This window comes from Coregonus clupeaformis, chromosome 13 (assembly GCF_020615455.1).
Source record: "Coregonus clupeaformis isolate EN_2021a chromosome 13, ASM2061545v1, whole genome shotgun sequence".
In the NCBI taxonomy this organism is placed as follows: Eukaryota; Metazoa; Chordata; class Actinopteri; order Salmoniformes; family Salmonidae; genus Coregonus; species Coregonus clupeaformis.
This window is the reverse complement of record NC_059204.1, coordinates 11,632,609-11,648,369: the sequence shown is the minus strand read 5'-3', so window position 1 is coordinate 11,648,369 and position 15,761 is coordinate 11,632,609. Positions and strand designations below refer to the sequence as shown.

Here is a 15,761-nt window from a genome sequence, read left to right as displayed (position 1 = left end):
TGAGTTAATCTACTGAACTCTAGTGAACTCTACTGAGTTCATCTACTGAACTCTACTTGGTTAATCTACTGAACTCTACTGAGTTCATCTACTGAACTCTACTGAACTCTACTGAGTTCATCTACTGAACTCTACTTGGTTAATCTACTGAACTCTACTGAGTTCATCTACTGATCTCTACTGAGTTAATCTACTGAACTCTACTGAGTTAATCTACTGAACTCTAGTGAACTCTACTGAGTTCATCTACTGAACTCTACTGGGTTCATCTACTGAACTCTACTGAATTCATCTACTGAACTCTACTGAGTTAATCTACTGAACTCTACTGAGTTCATCTACTGAACTCTACTGAGTTCATTTTCCTTTACTGAGTTCAATTTATGACAGACATGTCCATCGGTAATGCATTAATAAACAAAAATGTACTTGAAACAGCCGTTGTCATTATTGGTTCAGTTACTTGGTATAAAACAGGGATTTGCAAACAGCCAAACCTGACTTCTGTGCTATGTCACTCAATTAATTTTATTCCTTCGTAAACTCTTGTGAAAGATGAGACTGAACTCATTCTCTCTGCTCATTGCTCTCTGTTTATTTCACACAGTGGAGAGCCATGTGCAATAATTGTACCATGCAAAATATGAGGCCGAACCCATAACAATAGCGCAAGCAGAACCGCGAGGCGCTAGCTCCCAGCCTACTCTCTTCTGCATTAGTTTAACATAATGAAACCCTGTAGGCTTGAAACTGGAGCTAATGATCTGGATGTTGGCTTGTACATCCTCAGTGTATAAATGATTTAAATCAAGCACACTTCAATAGATCCCGAGGATTATGCTCTTTCGGCTGATGCAGACTAATTGGTCTACTGGCAGCAGCGATTTGTGGCTGTGATACGTTAAACACAGCAGTTATGTGAATCTGTCTGTTTATGCTGGAGCTGAACATGTACAGCAGTGATGTATCATATACACATTAAGATATTATCATGACATTAAATCACTTCTGTTGCTCATATGCAAAGAAAGTCCCTGGTTTCATGTCTTCTGATGCAGTAAACAACCCCATCTAATTACAGTCTACTGCATTTGGATGTTCGTAAAAAATTTTTTTTTTATTATAAATAAATACATTGAAAAAAATATGAAGCATTAAGTTCATGAGGATAATGAGAAGTTGTAAATGAAAGTCATACACAAGTCTGAACTAATTATCTGGTAAAATGAAAAGATACCCGCATCTTTGATCTAAATAGGAAATTACTGTATACTGTAGCATGATCACATGCATCTGGCAGCTATTATGCGATTGCTTTCAATCAAATCTAGGTCATCAAAGATGGAGATTACAAACAAAAAGGCAGGTGTCTCTAATACCTCAGATGATACAGTACACAACAGAATAATAAATACTGTATAACTAAGACGTGGTGTGACATATTCTCCTCACACACATAACTCTTCAGCACAATTACCCAAATCACAGTCATCTAGTAGCTGTAGGGTCAGTAGCTGATTGCATGGAACCTTTCATTAAAACAGCTCTCTGCCTGACAAAGTGCTTCAGTCTTCAGTCCTATGGTTCAGAGGGATGTACATTATATCTGTAGTTCAGGGGGATGTACAGTATCTGTGTGTTCAGTATCTCTGTGTTCAGGGTTTTTAACAGTATCTCTGTAGTTCAAGTGTTTTAACAGTATCTCTGTAGTTGAGGGGTTTTAACAGTATATCTGTAGTTCAGGTGTTTTAACAGTATCTCTGTAGTTCAGGTGTTTTAACAGTATCTCTGTAGTTCAGGGTTTTTAACAGTATCTCTGTAGTTCAGGGTTTTTAACAGTATCTCTGTAGTTCAGGGGTATTAACAGTATCTCTGTAGTTCAGGTGTTTTTACAGTATCTCTGTAGTTCAGGGGTATTAACAGTATCTCTGTAGTTCAGGTGTTTTAACAGTATCTCTGTAGTTCAAGTGTTTTAACAGTATCTCTGTAGTTCAGGGGTTTTAACAGTATCTATGTAGTTCAGGTGTTTTAACAGTATCTCTGTAGTTCAGGTGTTTTAACAGTATCTCTGTAGTTCAGGGGTTTTAACAGTATCTATGTAGTTCAGGTGTTTTAACAGTATCTCTGTAGTTCAGGGGTTTTAACAGTATCTCTGTAGTTCAGGGTTTTTAACAGTATCTCTGTAGTTCAGGGTTTTTTACAGTATCTCTGTAGTTCAGGGGTATTAACAGTATCTCTGTAGCTCAGGGGTTTTTACAGTATCTCTGTAGTTCAGGGGTTTTAACAGTATCTCTGTAGTTCAGGGGTTTTTACAGTATCTCTGTAGTTCAGGTGTTTTAACAGTATCTCTGTAGTTCAGGTGTTTTTACAGTATCTATGTAGTTCAGGTGTTTTTACAGTATCTCTGTAGTTCAGGGGTTTTAACAGTATCTCTGTAGTTCAGGTGTTTTAACAGTATATCTGTAGTTCAGGGGTTTTAACAGTATCTCTGTAGTTCAGGGGTTTTAACAGTATCTCTGTAGTTCAGGTGTTTTTACAGTATATCTGTAGTTCAGGTGTTTTAACAGTATATCTATAGTTCAGGGGGATGCACAGTATCTCTGTAGTTCAAGGGGATGTACATTATCTCTGTAGTTCAGGTGTTTTAACAGTATATCTGTAGTTCAGGTGTTTTAACAGTATCTCTGTAGTTCAGGTGTTTTAACAGTATCTCTGTAGTTCAGGTGTTTTAACAGTATCTCTGTAGTTCAGGTGTTTTAACAGTATCTCTGTAGTTCAGGAGTTTTTACAGTATCTCTGTAGTTCAGGGGTTTTAACAGTATCTATGTAGTTCAGGTGTTTTAACAGTATCTCTGTAGTTCAGGGTTTTTTCAAGTATCTCTGTAGTTCAGGGTTTTTTACAGTATCTTTGTAGTTCTGGGTTTTAACATTATCTCTGTAGTTCAGGGGTTTTAACAGTATCTCTGTAGTTCAGGTGTTTTAACAGTATCTCTGTAGTTCAGGTGTTTTAACAGTATCTCTGTAGTTCAGGTGTTTTAACAGTATCTCTGTAGTTCAGGGTTTTTAACAGTATCTCTGTAGTTCAGGGTTTTTTACAGTATCTCTGTAGTTCAGGGTTTTTTACAGTATCTTTGTAGTTCAGGGGTTTTAACAGTATCTCTGTAGTTCAGGGGTTTTAACAGTATCTCTGTAGTTCAGGGTTTTTTACAGTATCTCTGTAGTTCAGGTTTTTTTGTAGTTCAGGGGTTTTTACAGTATCTCTGTAGTTCAGGTGTTTTAACAGTATCTCTGTAGTTCAGGGGTTTTAACAGTATCTCTGTAGTTCAGGGGTTTTAACAGTATCTCTGTAGTTCAGTTTTTTTTTACAGTATCTCTGTAGTTCAGGGGTTTTTTACAGTATCTCTGTAGTTCAGGGGTTTTAACAGTATCTCTGTAGTTCAGGGGTTTTAACAGTATCTCTGTGGGAGTCATATAGGCGGCAGATGTAGATAATAATGATTGCCAAGTTAGAGTCATACATACTGTATGTTATTATATCATAGAGCCTTTGTCATTGCATAAAGGTTATAATAATAAAAAATAAATATAATTAAACGGGTGCTTATATTTGTTCCATTTCACACATGTACACATGTAGGATATTAATTTTAGACAGTTTGCTACAGCAGGAAAATAATCCTGCAGCAACAGGAAATGTGAATTATTATGTGGATTATAATCAATGGATATTTCTTGTAGGGGTTGATACATTTTAGGTTAGGGCAAATCAAGTCTGATATTTTAATGTGTAAATTACAAACTTTAGAAGCCTTTCCAAACCTTGATTACACTACAAGTTTGCATTTCCTGTTGTGCAGGAAGATTCTCATCAACAAAAGAGAGATCAAATTAAGATCCTACATCTGTACAAGTGTGTATTAATATGCACGTGTGAATTGAAAATCTGTTTTTTGCATATCCCAACTCCCCCTGAGACACCTTCGGCGAGTGGGTTCACGGCCAGGGTTTTGGCTGCAGTCCTCCATTTAGCTTACCTTCATCCTCCTGGACTCAATCCTGGACTTGTAACAGAACTCGACCAAGGCCACAAGCATTGCCAGCCCCAGCCCTCCAATCAGGATGTAGAACACCCCAGCCACATTGCTGAGGCTCAGAGCACTGGTCTTGTCCTACAGGCCCAGAGACACAGGGTGAGAAGCACCGAACCACGCCCAAGAGACAAACCACAGCACACTAGGATAAAGGAAGTGTAACGTAACCGTTCAACTACTGGTCTCACTACTGTCATCGTGAACTCCTACGGCACATACCGTTAAGTGCACCTTCATGATAAATCAACAAGTTATTGTTTCAATCTCCTAGAGAGGTGCTGACATATCTTTCTAATTGAAGTTACTACGATCAACAACATACTTGATACAGTACATATCTAAGACTGACAGAAACATGCAGAGTCATGCACATGTAACAGGCTTGGCGTGAACATAGCTTTAGAAAGTAGCTGACTAATGTGCATTTACAGGTAACACGTGTCTTTTATATCAGACATAATGTCCAGTCATTCAAAATCACATTTGCATTAAAAACACTTACGTTCATTCCATTCTATATCCCCTGGTTCGTTTTTTGATCATTTACTGAACCAGGAAGTCCCTTGAGATGAGAATCTCTTTTTCGAGGGAGAGTGCTTCACACTATCAGAATGATACAGTGGGGAGAACAAGTATTTGATACACTGCCGATTTTGCAGGTTTTCCTACTTACAAAGCATGTAGAGGTCTGTAATTTTTTATCATAGGTACACTTCAACTGTGAGAGACGGGAATCTAAAACTAAAATCCAGAAAATCACATTGTATGATTTTTAAGTAATTAATTAGCATTTTATTGCATGACATAAGTATTTGATCACCTACCAACCAGTAAGAATTCCGTCTCTCACAGACCTGTTAATTTTTCTTTAAGAAGCCCTCCTGTTCTCCACTCATTACCTGTATTAACTGCACCTGTTTGAACTCGTTACCTGTATAAAAGACACCTGTCCACACACTCAATCAAACAGACTCCAACCTCTCCACATTGGCCAAGACCAGAGAGCTGTGTAAGGACATCAGGGATAAAATTGTAGACCTGCACAAGGCTACAGGACAATAGGCAAGCAGCTTGGTGAGAAGGCAACAACTGTTGGCGCAATTATTAGAAAAAAGTTCAAGATGACGGTCAATCACCCTCGGTCTGGGGCTCCATGCAAGATCTCACCTCGTGGGGCATCAATGATCATGAGGAAGGTGAGGGATCAGCCCAGAACTACACAGCAGGACCTGGTCAATGACCTGATGAGAGCTGGGACCACAGTCTCAAAGAAAACCATTAGTAACACACTACGCCGTCATGGATTAAAATCCTGCAGCGCATGCAAGGTCCCCCTGCTTAAGCCAGCGCATGTCCAGGCCCGTCTGAAGTTTGCCAATGACCATCTGGATGATCCAGAGGAGGAATGGGAGAAGGTCATGTGGTCTGATGAGACAAAAATATAGCTTTTTGGTCTAAACTCCACTCGCCGTGTTTGGAGGAAGAAGAAGGATGAGTACAACCCCAAGAACACCATCCCAACCGTGAAGCATGCAGGTGGAAACATCATTCTTTGGGGATGCTTTTCTGCAAAGGGGACAGGACGACTGCACCGTATTGAGGGGAGGATGGATGGGGCCATGTATCGCGAGATCTTGGCCAACAACCTCCTTCCCTCAGTAAGAGCATTGAAGATGGGTCGTGGCTGGGTCTTCCAGCATGACAACGACCCGAAACACACAGCCAGGGCAACTAAGGAGTGGCTCCGTAAGAAGCATCTCAAGGTCCTGGAGTGGCCTAGCCAGTCTCCAGACCTGAACCCAATAGAAAATCTTTGGAGGGAGCTGAAAGTCCGTATTGCCCAGCGACAGCCCCAAAACCTGAAGGATCTGGAGAAGGTCTGTAAGGAGGAGTGGGCCAAAATCCCTATTGCAGTGTGTGCAAACCTGGTCAAGACCTACAGGAAACGTATGATCTCTGTAATTGCAAACAAAGGTTTCTGTACCAAATATTAAGTTCTGCTTTTCTGATGTATCAAATACTTATGTCATGCAATAAAATGCAAATGAATTACTTAAAAATCATACAATGTGATTTTCTGGATTTTTGTTTTAGATTCCGTCTCTCACAGTTGAAGTGTACCTATAATAAAAATTACAGACCTCTACATGCTTTGTAAGTAGGAAAACCTGCAAAATCGGCAGTGTATCAAATACTTGTTCTCCCCACTGTATGTGGTTGGTGTTGTGTATTCTAAAGCATTCCAAGACTGGATTCTCATAGAGCGGAACCATGCAAGAGGAAAAGGTCAACTTTGTTTTAGGTTTACTTCATAGGTAGGGGTATCTTTATAAAATATCATTTGATTTTCAAATAAATGCACCAAATAAGGGAGGGCAATTGGTTCGACAAGCCATGGTTGCCATGACATCACAAGAGGGTTTGTGCACATCTGTGACATGCGTAGTCTAGGTTTGGTGGCAGACTGGCCGTGTCTTAGGTCTCATCTAATAGCATGCACACTGTCTAAAGACAGAGACAAGGAAAACAGCACTAAAGGAGAGGAGATCCAGTTCTGGAGAAGGACTCGTATAAAGGGCTTTCTCTCCACACCGTCATTTACCCGTGTGTCTCTTTATTTGACTTTGAAAGTTAAAATCACAAATAAATAAAAATTCTATTAATTCAGAAAACTGTGAATACTTTGTCTGTAGATGTCTGTAGAATATCCCAGACACTGGAAAACAAGTGTATTAGCGCTGACAGTAACTGCGTTTTTTCATACACTATACAGTTTCAATTTTTTGGGCTCATCATCTTTAGCTAGACACATTTTGGAGAAGAGAATACAACCCTAGGTATACTTTTTGGTTTAGACGAAACAAGCTATTTACCAAGATCTAATTACGGGCCACTGACTAATCCAGAGCAGGTGAGGACACAGCAATTATCACTAAAATCACTAAGGTGTCTGAGTTCCAGGGCTGACGTGAAATCACAGTTATAAGGACACCAGTTTTAGAATAAATGGCAGATTGGAGAGAAAGAGGAAGAGGAAGAGGGAGGGGACGAGGGGACGAGGGACCTTACAGAAGTGCTAATGCTCAATCTTGGTGTTAAGTATAGGACCAACACATGGACTGACCTTTCTTCCGGAGTCCTTGCTTCCACACTCTCCCTTATCGTACCACCATTTGTTTTTCAGTTTGTCTAAGACGGCTTGCTCATTGAGTTTCAACACCGCTAGGTTTACGGGGATTCTTCAACCAGGAAATGACATAAATAACATTACCCATGTTATCTTATGTTATTCAGCACATAGTAAACAGACACCCCATTATTATGTCTAGATATGTTCTACGTACATGTCTAGACAGATCCAAAAAGAACAAAAGAACACAATCACAACTTGAAACTGTCACTGCCAAAGTGATATGCATTAATACTCCATCTAGCTTTGTGTCCTTTCTCCCCTACTGCAAGATGTGTATTACTATATCACTTTGGGTAACCGGCAAAATGTAAACACTCGGATATGCAAACCTGTCAATTATTGTTGCTTTATAAAGACAGTGCTTGAGAAAACGTACACGAAACGGTGCTATTTGGGGATTGCTAATAGAACTAATTTGAAAGTGAACGGCATGTTTTTTGGAAGAATTCATCATACAATATAGTTCCACTTTTACACAAACTAACGTCAACTAGGACGAAGGGGGGATTTGTGATATTGCAGCCGATGTGTTTTTGAAGTTACGTTGCCGGTTACCCCCCATCGTCGTGGTTACCCGCTAGGTTTCTCATACTGGGGCTGACCTTGGAATCACCTCCCCCGCTGCCGCACTCGCCCTTGTCGTACCACCATTTGTTTTTCAATTTGTCCAACAGGCCCTGCTCGTTCAGTTTTAACACTGCCAGGTTTACTGGGTTTCTTGAAATGATAATAGAATAATACTGGTCAGCATTTATGGAGATGTGATACGTGGTGTGTGGCAGAGGTAGTTCAGAAATAATGTCTAAATAGTCAAAAGGAGGTACTGTTATCAGAACAATGAAAAATGTATACAATTAAGTCTACTAATAATGTGCCTGCCACTGTAAGATAAAAAAAAAAAAACTAACATTTGTTGCTAGTTTTGTATATAAAAATAATACTACATGGCTAGACCATGACAGATTTTACCAAGCAAGACAAGGATTCTATAAGTAGCTCCCTTGATAAGGAAAAGGCATAAACAGCCAACTTGTTGATTCACTTTGCAATATTCAATTTTCGTCAGTTATCATCATTCATTGTGTTATTGTTGTGGTCAAGGAGCACTATCCAAGGTTTTACTGATATTGGACATTGTCCTCCATTCTCTTGTCTTCACCCTTTGCTGTTGCTGGTCCATTATGGACAACCCTCTCATAACTAACATGGTAGAAGGTGCTGCTGAAAAGTAGGTTAATGGAACCATATGTCAGCATGAACCTCAGCAAGCCAAAGCCCTGAATTCTTTCTTATTCAGAGAGGAATGGAAAGAAAGAGGTCAGTCAGCCTAATGGATGAGTAAAATACATCCTCTATTAGGATTAGTAGCATTTGTCTTTGAGAGCGGCAGTTTTCTTGTGATGCGACTGACAAAATAAAGTGATGTGACCATGATGTGGGAAAAACATGTGAGGAATAAAACATGTCAGGAATAAAAACAGGAAGGAAGAAAGATTAACGTTTCAACAGGCAAGGCACGATAAGGGTGGGATGTAATGATGGGCCACATCAGATGCATCGCAATGAAGGACTCTTGGTCCATTTGTGTTTCATGGATATTATGGAGAACTGACCACAGTTTACAACCATATGATGGCGGATAAAGGGGTGTCGTCCGAATCTGACATAGCAACATATTTAAAGCTGATGGTTAAGAGATTTTTCCAAATCATCAAAACCAAAGCTCATATAGAATAGTATGCATCTGATGTGACTAAGTTGTTGCAGTTCATACAGCAGTTATTTCAAACATCATTTTTCTACTTTCAACATTACACAAACTAGCATTAAAGTGCAAATATAGGTTAGTACACAGTGGCATGGTGTTCATTGTTTGGTTTAAAGTCGTTTTAGATGGTTATTTTTCAAGAGCTCATTTTATACAACTTTAAGACTATAGAATAGGAAAATATCAATCCCAAAGACGTAAATCCATAAAAACACCAATTCACAGAATTAGCTCAAGATTTTAGAAATGTGCGTAATTTGAACCCACAGCCACAGCGTGAGAAGACAATTAAGTGTAAAGACAATTAATCTCAGAGCATGTATGAGGCAGTAAAGCCCAGTCCGAACCAGCCATCACATTTGGTATTGAGTAACTTTGAAAGCCTTTTGTGAAACACCACTCTTTCTGTCACCTTGATAAAGATATTGGTAGACAATAAACTAGGTAAACGACATGAGTGATCGATCAAAAAAGGCTGCTAGGTTGCTAAAGCCTATGTGCTTTGTGAATGGGCCTGTTAATATGAGGAAAATTAAATCTGATTGAACGCAGATGCATTAAAAGTGGTGAAACACATGAGTTCCTAAATGTGAACAGCAGAATCTTGCAAAATATTTAACTGGGAATAACTAGTCAAATACTGGGTCATAATTGGTTTTTGGTACTAAAATAAAATGTACATGAAACTAAAACCTAGGATTCTAATTCAAGTGCTATTTCTTAGGAAAATGCCATTTTGATATTTACTACCAAAGTGTACATTTCTAGAAGTTCTGAGATGAAAAGCTGCAGGTGGTAACATCAGGGTGCAATTTAAAGTTCCTTTTAAATAGCTTTCATTTACTATCTGTCAAGACTTAATTTACATTTTCGTAAGAGTTATTACCCCCAGTTTTCTTAGTTATTCCAAGGAGGAAGACATTGCAAAATGGTATTATAACCAGTGTCCGTCTGAAGAAGTAAGGGCCTGAACAGTCATGCTTCCAACATTATGTTAATGATACTTTATGGACTGAGTTGAGACAGTAGGGACACAAGCGTTCTGGACGTCTGGTGAGAGTGGTTACAAATCAGAAGTACAGAATAGTCATCTACTAGCATCATGACTGAAACAGACACAATTTGCATAATTTGCCCATAGATTGTGAATTTATATATAACATTATGCTACATTTATTAATGCCACTGATTATTATTTACTTTACATTAGTGTGATAATTTGAAATGCAATTGTAAACCTCACTCACCTCAAGGGTGCATTTGGCATTCACATGTAAAACACAACGTGTGTGGTCGATCGTCATGGTGACGTGACCAGCCCTACACACACTGTAATACCTTAGTGCTGATCCCTTGGGCGTGGCCACTCCGTAACCCTTGGAGTCCAGGTTTCCCCCGACCTTCATGGTGTCACAGGGTTTCCTCTGCTCGATGTACTCGTTCATGGTGGACTCCAGCAGGTAGGCGTACCTCCCTTTGGACTTCCTGACCCGCACCACGCCCTCGTCTGTGGTCTTCACGAACACTGACGGGTCGGCAGACTTCATGTAGGACCACATCTTCTCAAACACTGCGATTTTTGATCTCTAGGGTGCAAAAAAACCAATAAATGGGTAAAATACTGTATATAGGTGCTCTGTGAGAATGTAACCGCCTCATCAAAAACAATTTGGAGTCACTTCATGACAGTTAATGCTTTTCCAGAGTGATGGCATCTAGAGTTCTTCGGCTTACCCTGAAGAACTCTTTGGTGGAGCCTCCGTCTAGGGTACCATAGGCGATCTCCGTCTGCTTGGCCAGGTCCTCAGCACTCTCTATGGGCGACACCATCCTCTCTACGGTGAGGAAGGCAGCCAGGTTGGCCGTGTAGGACGAGATGATGATGAGGGTGAAGAACCACCACACACCACCCACGATGCGACCAGAGAGGGACCTAGAGAGAAGATAGAGAGGAGTCTCTAACGATCCAAACATTGCCATCTCAGATAGAAGCAAAGGAAAGTGGAAGTGTTGAGTGAGGGAAGTGATAAATCAATGCTTCAAGAGTAACACTAATCATTTGTTGGCACACAATGATACATTGCTTTCTGTTGACACTATACGGATAATCACAATCACTTGGATAATCACTCAGTTTCTCACAATGCCACAGGTATAGAGAGATGTGTAGTAATTGCTTTTCCTTGTTTGATTGAGTGTGAGTGTTGTACAAAACAACGAAACAAAATAAGCTCTATCTGTTCACCGCAACATACACTATACGAGAAAAAATAAGCCCCCCAAAAAATGTGCGATCAATCATCGCAATAGTGATACCTTCAAAAGACCTGACCCCATTCCAGGCCTGAATCTAAAAGACCTGACCCCATTCCAGGCCTGAATCTAAAAGACCTGACCCCATTCCAGGCCTGAATCTAAAAGACCTGACCCCATTCCAGGCCTGAATCTAAAAGACCTGACCCAATTCCAGGCCTGAATCTAAAAGACCTGACCCCATTCCAGGCCTGAATCTAAAAGACCTGACCCCATTCCAGGCCTGAATCTAAAAGACCTGACCCCATTCCAGGCCTGAATCTAAAAGACCTGACCCCATTCCAGGCCTGAATCTAAAAGACCTGACCCCATTCCAGGCCTGAATCTAAAAGACCTGACCCCATTCCAGGCCTGAATCTAAAAGACCTGACCCCATTCCAGGCCTGAATCTAAAAGACCTGACCCCATTCCAGGCCTGAATCTAAAAGACCTGACCCCATTCCAGGCCTGAATCTAAAAGACCTGACCCCATTCCAGGCCTGAATCTAAAAGACCTGACCCCATTCCAGCCGAAAGCTTCCAGGCCTGAATCTAAAAGACCTGACCCCATTCCAGGCCTGAATCTAAAAGACCTGACCCCATTCCAGGCCTGAATCTAAAAGACCTGACCCCATTCCAGGCCTGAATCTAAAAGACCTGACCCCATTCCAGGCCTGAATCTAAAAGACCTGACCCCATTCCAGGCCTGAATCTAAAAGACCTGACCCCATTCCAGGCCTGAATCTAAAAGACCTGATCCCATTCCAGGCCTGAATCTAAAAGACTTGACCCCATTCCAGGCCTGAATCTAAAAGACCTGACCCCATTCCAGGCCTGAATCTATGCTCTGCTACAAGTGTGTTCTGAACTACAGCACAGACAGCTGCTGCAGTACGTCTGCTCCAAAGATCACAGTGTCGCTAAGAAACAGAGATCACATTTATGAAAACAGAAACACATATTGTTGGATTGTCCTTTGTAGGCTGCACCCACCCAATTAGTATGCATTGTATGAAACAATCCTCTCAATTTCAGTCAGAGCAGGCGTAAACAAACATGAAAGTTGTGTGGGCTGAGGGGAAAGACAGATAGATCTGTAGAAAATGGCGTTCAGCATTGCAGGACCTCTGAGTGTCAATGCAGATTTCTCAAAGACGACACTCCTCTTTTGGAAGCAGCAAAGCACTAACTAAAGCAGAGGAATTGTGTGAAAAAAAATAGCTGTAAAAATAGCAAATTGTTGTTCTGTGTTGTTTTATGCAAAACAGAGGATAAGCTGGCTCCAGTATTTGGATTTACCCTGCAAATTCAGGGAGAAGAACATCCTCACCCACACACCTGTTTCCAAATCCAGAAACCGTTCCTCTTGGAAGATTCGCTGAACAAAACCTCCTTTTATTGCCCTGAATCCCTTCTGCACAATGCAGCTCACACACTAAAAGAGAATTTTAAAGCAGCGAGAACAGAGTTAGCACAGGAGTAGGGGTGGGGGGTAGCATGTGAGAATGCCACAGAAAATTCCAGCAAAGGAAAGCAAAAACAATAAGCCCTATCTTCGACTTCAATTCATGACAGCTAGCAGGCACAGCAATCTTTTGACGCCTCTGCACTAGCCAGCCAACAAGCTGATCTCCAGAGAAAGAGCCTGCCAATAGTTTAAGCCACCAAGAACCGGACAGGGGGATTCTCCAGGTCCAGCCACTACAAGCAGATGGGATAAAAACTCTCCATGGTCGTCCAGTTACACCTCCAGCATGTTAGCAGAAGGGAACGCTTCTAAAATGTTAGTTATAATGCAACTAACTGGTAAACAGGGTTGATATTAAAGTGGATAGCTATAACACTTCCTTTAATTACACATAAGAGGTAATGAGGTAACCATGCACATCACCAATGGTAACAATAAAATGAAAATGACAAATAATTTCCCAAGTGTGCGCTAAAGCAAAACACACACACACACACACACACACACACACACACACACACACGCACACACACACACGCACACACACACACACGCACACACACACACACACACACACACACACACACACACACACACACACACACACACACACACACACACACACACACACACACACACACACACACACACACACACACACACGCATGCAAACACACACACAGACACACAGTACTCTGTCACGGTGAACCAAACATTTGAGCTCATCAGAGGGAGGCAGTGTTATGTCCGTAGGTCTGTCAGACAAGTCTGGGCGGCTAAGGAGTCTCCAGAAACGATGCTGAACTCCACAACATTGCATTCTGTCAGTCTTTATTGTTTGAACAGAACACTGCGTCTGCAGCACACAGTTCAGATGTGACAGGGATCTCTGTTTTTGACAGAACCGTTGTTTAAACACTGTTAAGCATGTCATAACACGGAGGGCGACTGGGTCACCTCTGTACAGGGAAAGGGATGTGAGGCCCGCAGGGGTTGGGTTTGTGTGTGTATGTGTGTGTGTGTCTGTTTGTGTCCGTGTGTGTATGTGCATGCCTAGGTGTGTTTGTGTGTGTGTGTGGTTCAGAGAAACAGTGTGTACTGTGTGTGCACTGTTAAAGGAGTACAACGTGTGAGAGTGTGTAAATGATTTTAGGGATGGCTGGGCGTTGTGTTGTGTTGTGTGTGTGACAGTAGAGTTGAAGTGACAGACTGTGCCTGGGGCAGGAAGAGGAGCGTTCGGGGCATCTGGTCACACTAATCACATCTGCCTGGAGCCTGGAGCTCTGACCCATACACCACCATGTCTCACTGCAGACACACAGGCAGAGGGAACTGGTCCGGGGTTACACACTGACCCTTCCCCACTGTGCACACACATACGTACTGTACATATGAACACACTTAAACCTTTCTCTCCTTAAATTGATACACTTTATAAACAAGTATGTGGACACCCCTTCAAATTAGTGGATTTGTCAATTTCAGCCACACCCGTTGCTGACAGGTGTATAAAATCGAGCACACAGCCATGCAATCTCCATAGACAAACATTGGCAGTAGAATGGCCTGTACTGAAGAGCTCAGTGACTTTCAACGTGGCACCGTCATAGGATGCCACCTTTCTAACAAGTCATTTTGTCACATTTCTGCCCTGCTAGAGCTGCCCCGGTCAACTGTAAGTGCTGTTATTGTGAAGTGGAAACATCTAGGAGCAACAGTGGCACAGCCGCAAAGTGGTAGGCCACACAAGCTCACAGAACAGGACTGCCGAGCGCGTAGCGCGTAAAAAACGTCTGTCCTTGGTTGCAACACTCACTACAGGGTTCGGGCTAGACCCCTTAGTTCCAGTGAAGGGAAATCTACAGCATCCAATGACATTATAGACGATTCTGTGTTTCCAACTTTGTGGCAACAGTTTAGGGAAGGCCCTTTCCTGTTTCAGCATGACAATGTCCCCGTGCACAAAGCGAGGTCCATACAGAAATGGTTTGTCGAGAACTTGACTGGCCTGCACAGAGCCCTGACCTCAACCCCATCGACCACCTTTGGGATGAATTGGAACGCCGACTGCGAGCCAGGCCTAATCGCCCAACATCAGTGCCCAACCTCACTAATGCTCTTGTGGCTGAATGGAAGCAAGCCCCCGCAGCAATGTTCCAACGTCTAGTGGAAAGCCTTCCCAGAAGAGTGGAGGCTGTTATAGCAGCAAAGGGGGAACCAACTCCATATTAATGCCCATGATTTTGGAATGAGATGTTCGACGAGCAAGTGTCCACATACTTTTGGTCAGGTAGTGTATCACCCTGGCTAGTGTCAAGAGATTATATATTTAAAACTAATCTTAACCCTTTCATAACTCGTCTATCTACAGAAACCTCTGTATGGCATGCGTAAGTATGAGATATTGTGTCCAGTAAATTACTTTAATGAGCTGTGAAACGTTACAATAACGTTAGAGGTGCAGCACTCATTCCTCCAGCGGTGAAAGTGGAGCGTATGAGGCTGAGAGTGAGATCCCCTCAGGCAAAACGCAACAGCAAACACACATCCAAGCAGACAGGAGGGCTATCTTCGCTGAGCAGGCTCTAGTAGTACCAGGGAGGTATGGAGGGAGGTATGGAGGGAAGCATGGAGGGAAGCATGGAGGGAGGTATGGAGGGAAGCATGGAGGGAGGTATGGAGAGAGGTATGGAGGGAAGCATGGAGGGAGGTATGGAGGGAGGTATGGAGGGAGGTATGGAGGGAAGCATGGAGGGAAGCATGGAGGGAGGTATGGAGGGAAGCATGGAGGGAGGTATGGAGAGAGGTATGGAGGGAAGCATGGAGGGAGGTATGGAGGGAAGCATGGAGGGAGGTATGGAGGGAGGTATGGAGGGAAGCATGGAGGGAGGTATGGAGAGAGGTATGGAGGGAAGCATGGAGGGAGGTATGGAGGGAGGTATGGAGGGA

The 15,761-nt window shown here is 42.0% G+C and overlaps 1 protein-coding gene across 4 annotated transcripts in view; it reads right to left on the bottom strand.

Annotated features, from left to right (window-relative positions):
• Window positions 1–15,761, bottom strand: part of LOC121579153 (glutamate receptor 1-like) — a 91,437-nt gene that overhangs the window by 1,455 nt on the left and 74,221 nt on the right. The window contains exons 12-15 of one of the 4 annotated variants that reach the window (XM_041893484.2): window positions 10,787–10,985; window positions 10,391–10,638; window positions 7,887–8,001; window positions 4,035–4,169 (exon numbers count right to left, since the gene is read on the bottom strand). In XM_041893484.2, the coding sequence (XP_041749418.1) occupies window positions 4,035–4,169; window positions 7,887–8,001; window positions 10,391–10,638; window positions 10,787–10,985 (697 nt within the window). Of the gene's footprint in view, window positions 1–4,025; window positions 4,170–7,215; window positions 7,331–7,886; window positions 8,002–10,390; window positions 10,639–10,786; window positions 10,986–15,761 lie in introns of those variants that run through there. The other 3 variants (XM_041893485.2, XM_045224239.1, XM_041893487.1) reach the window with 3 other exon arrangements.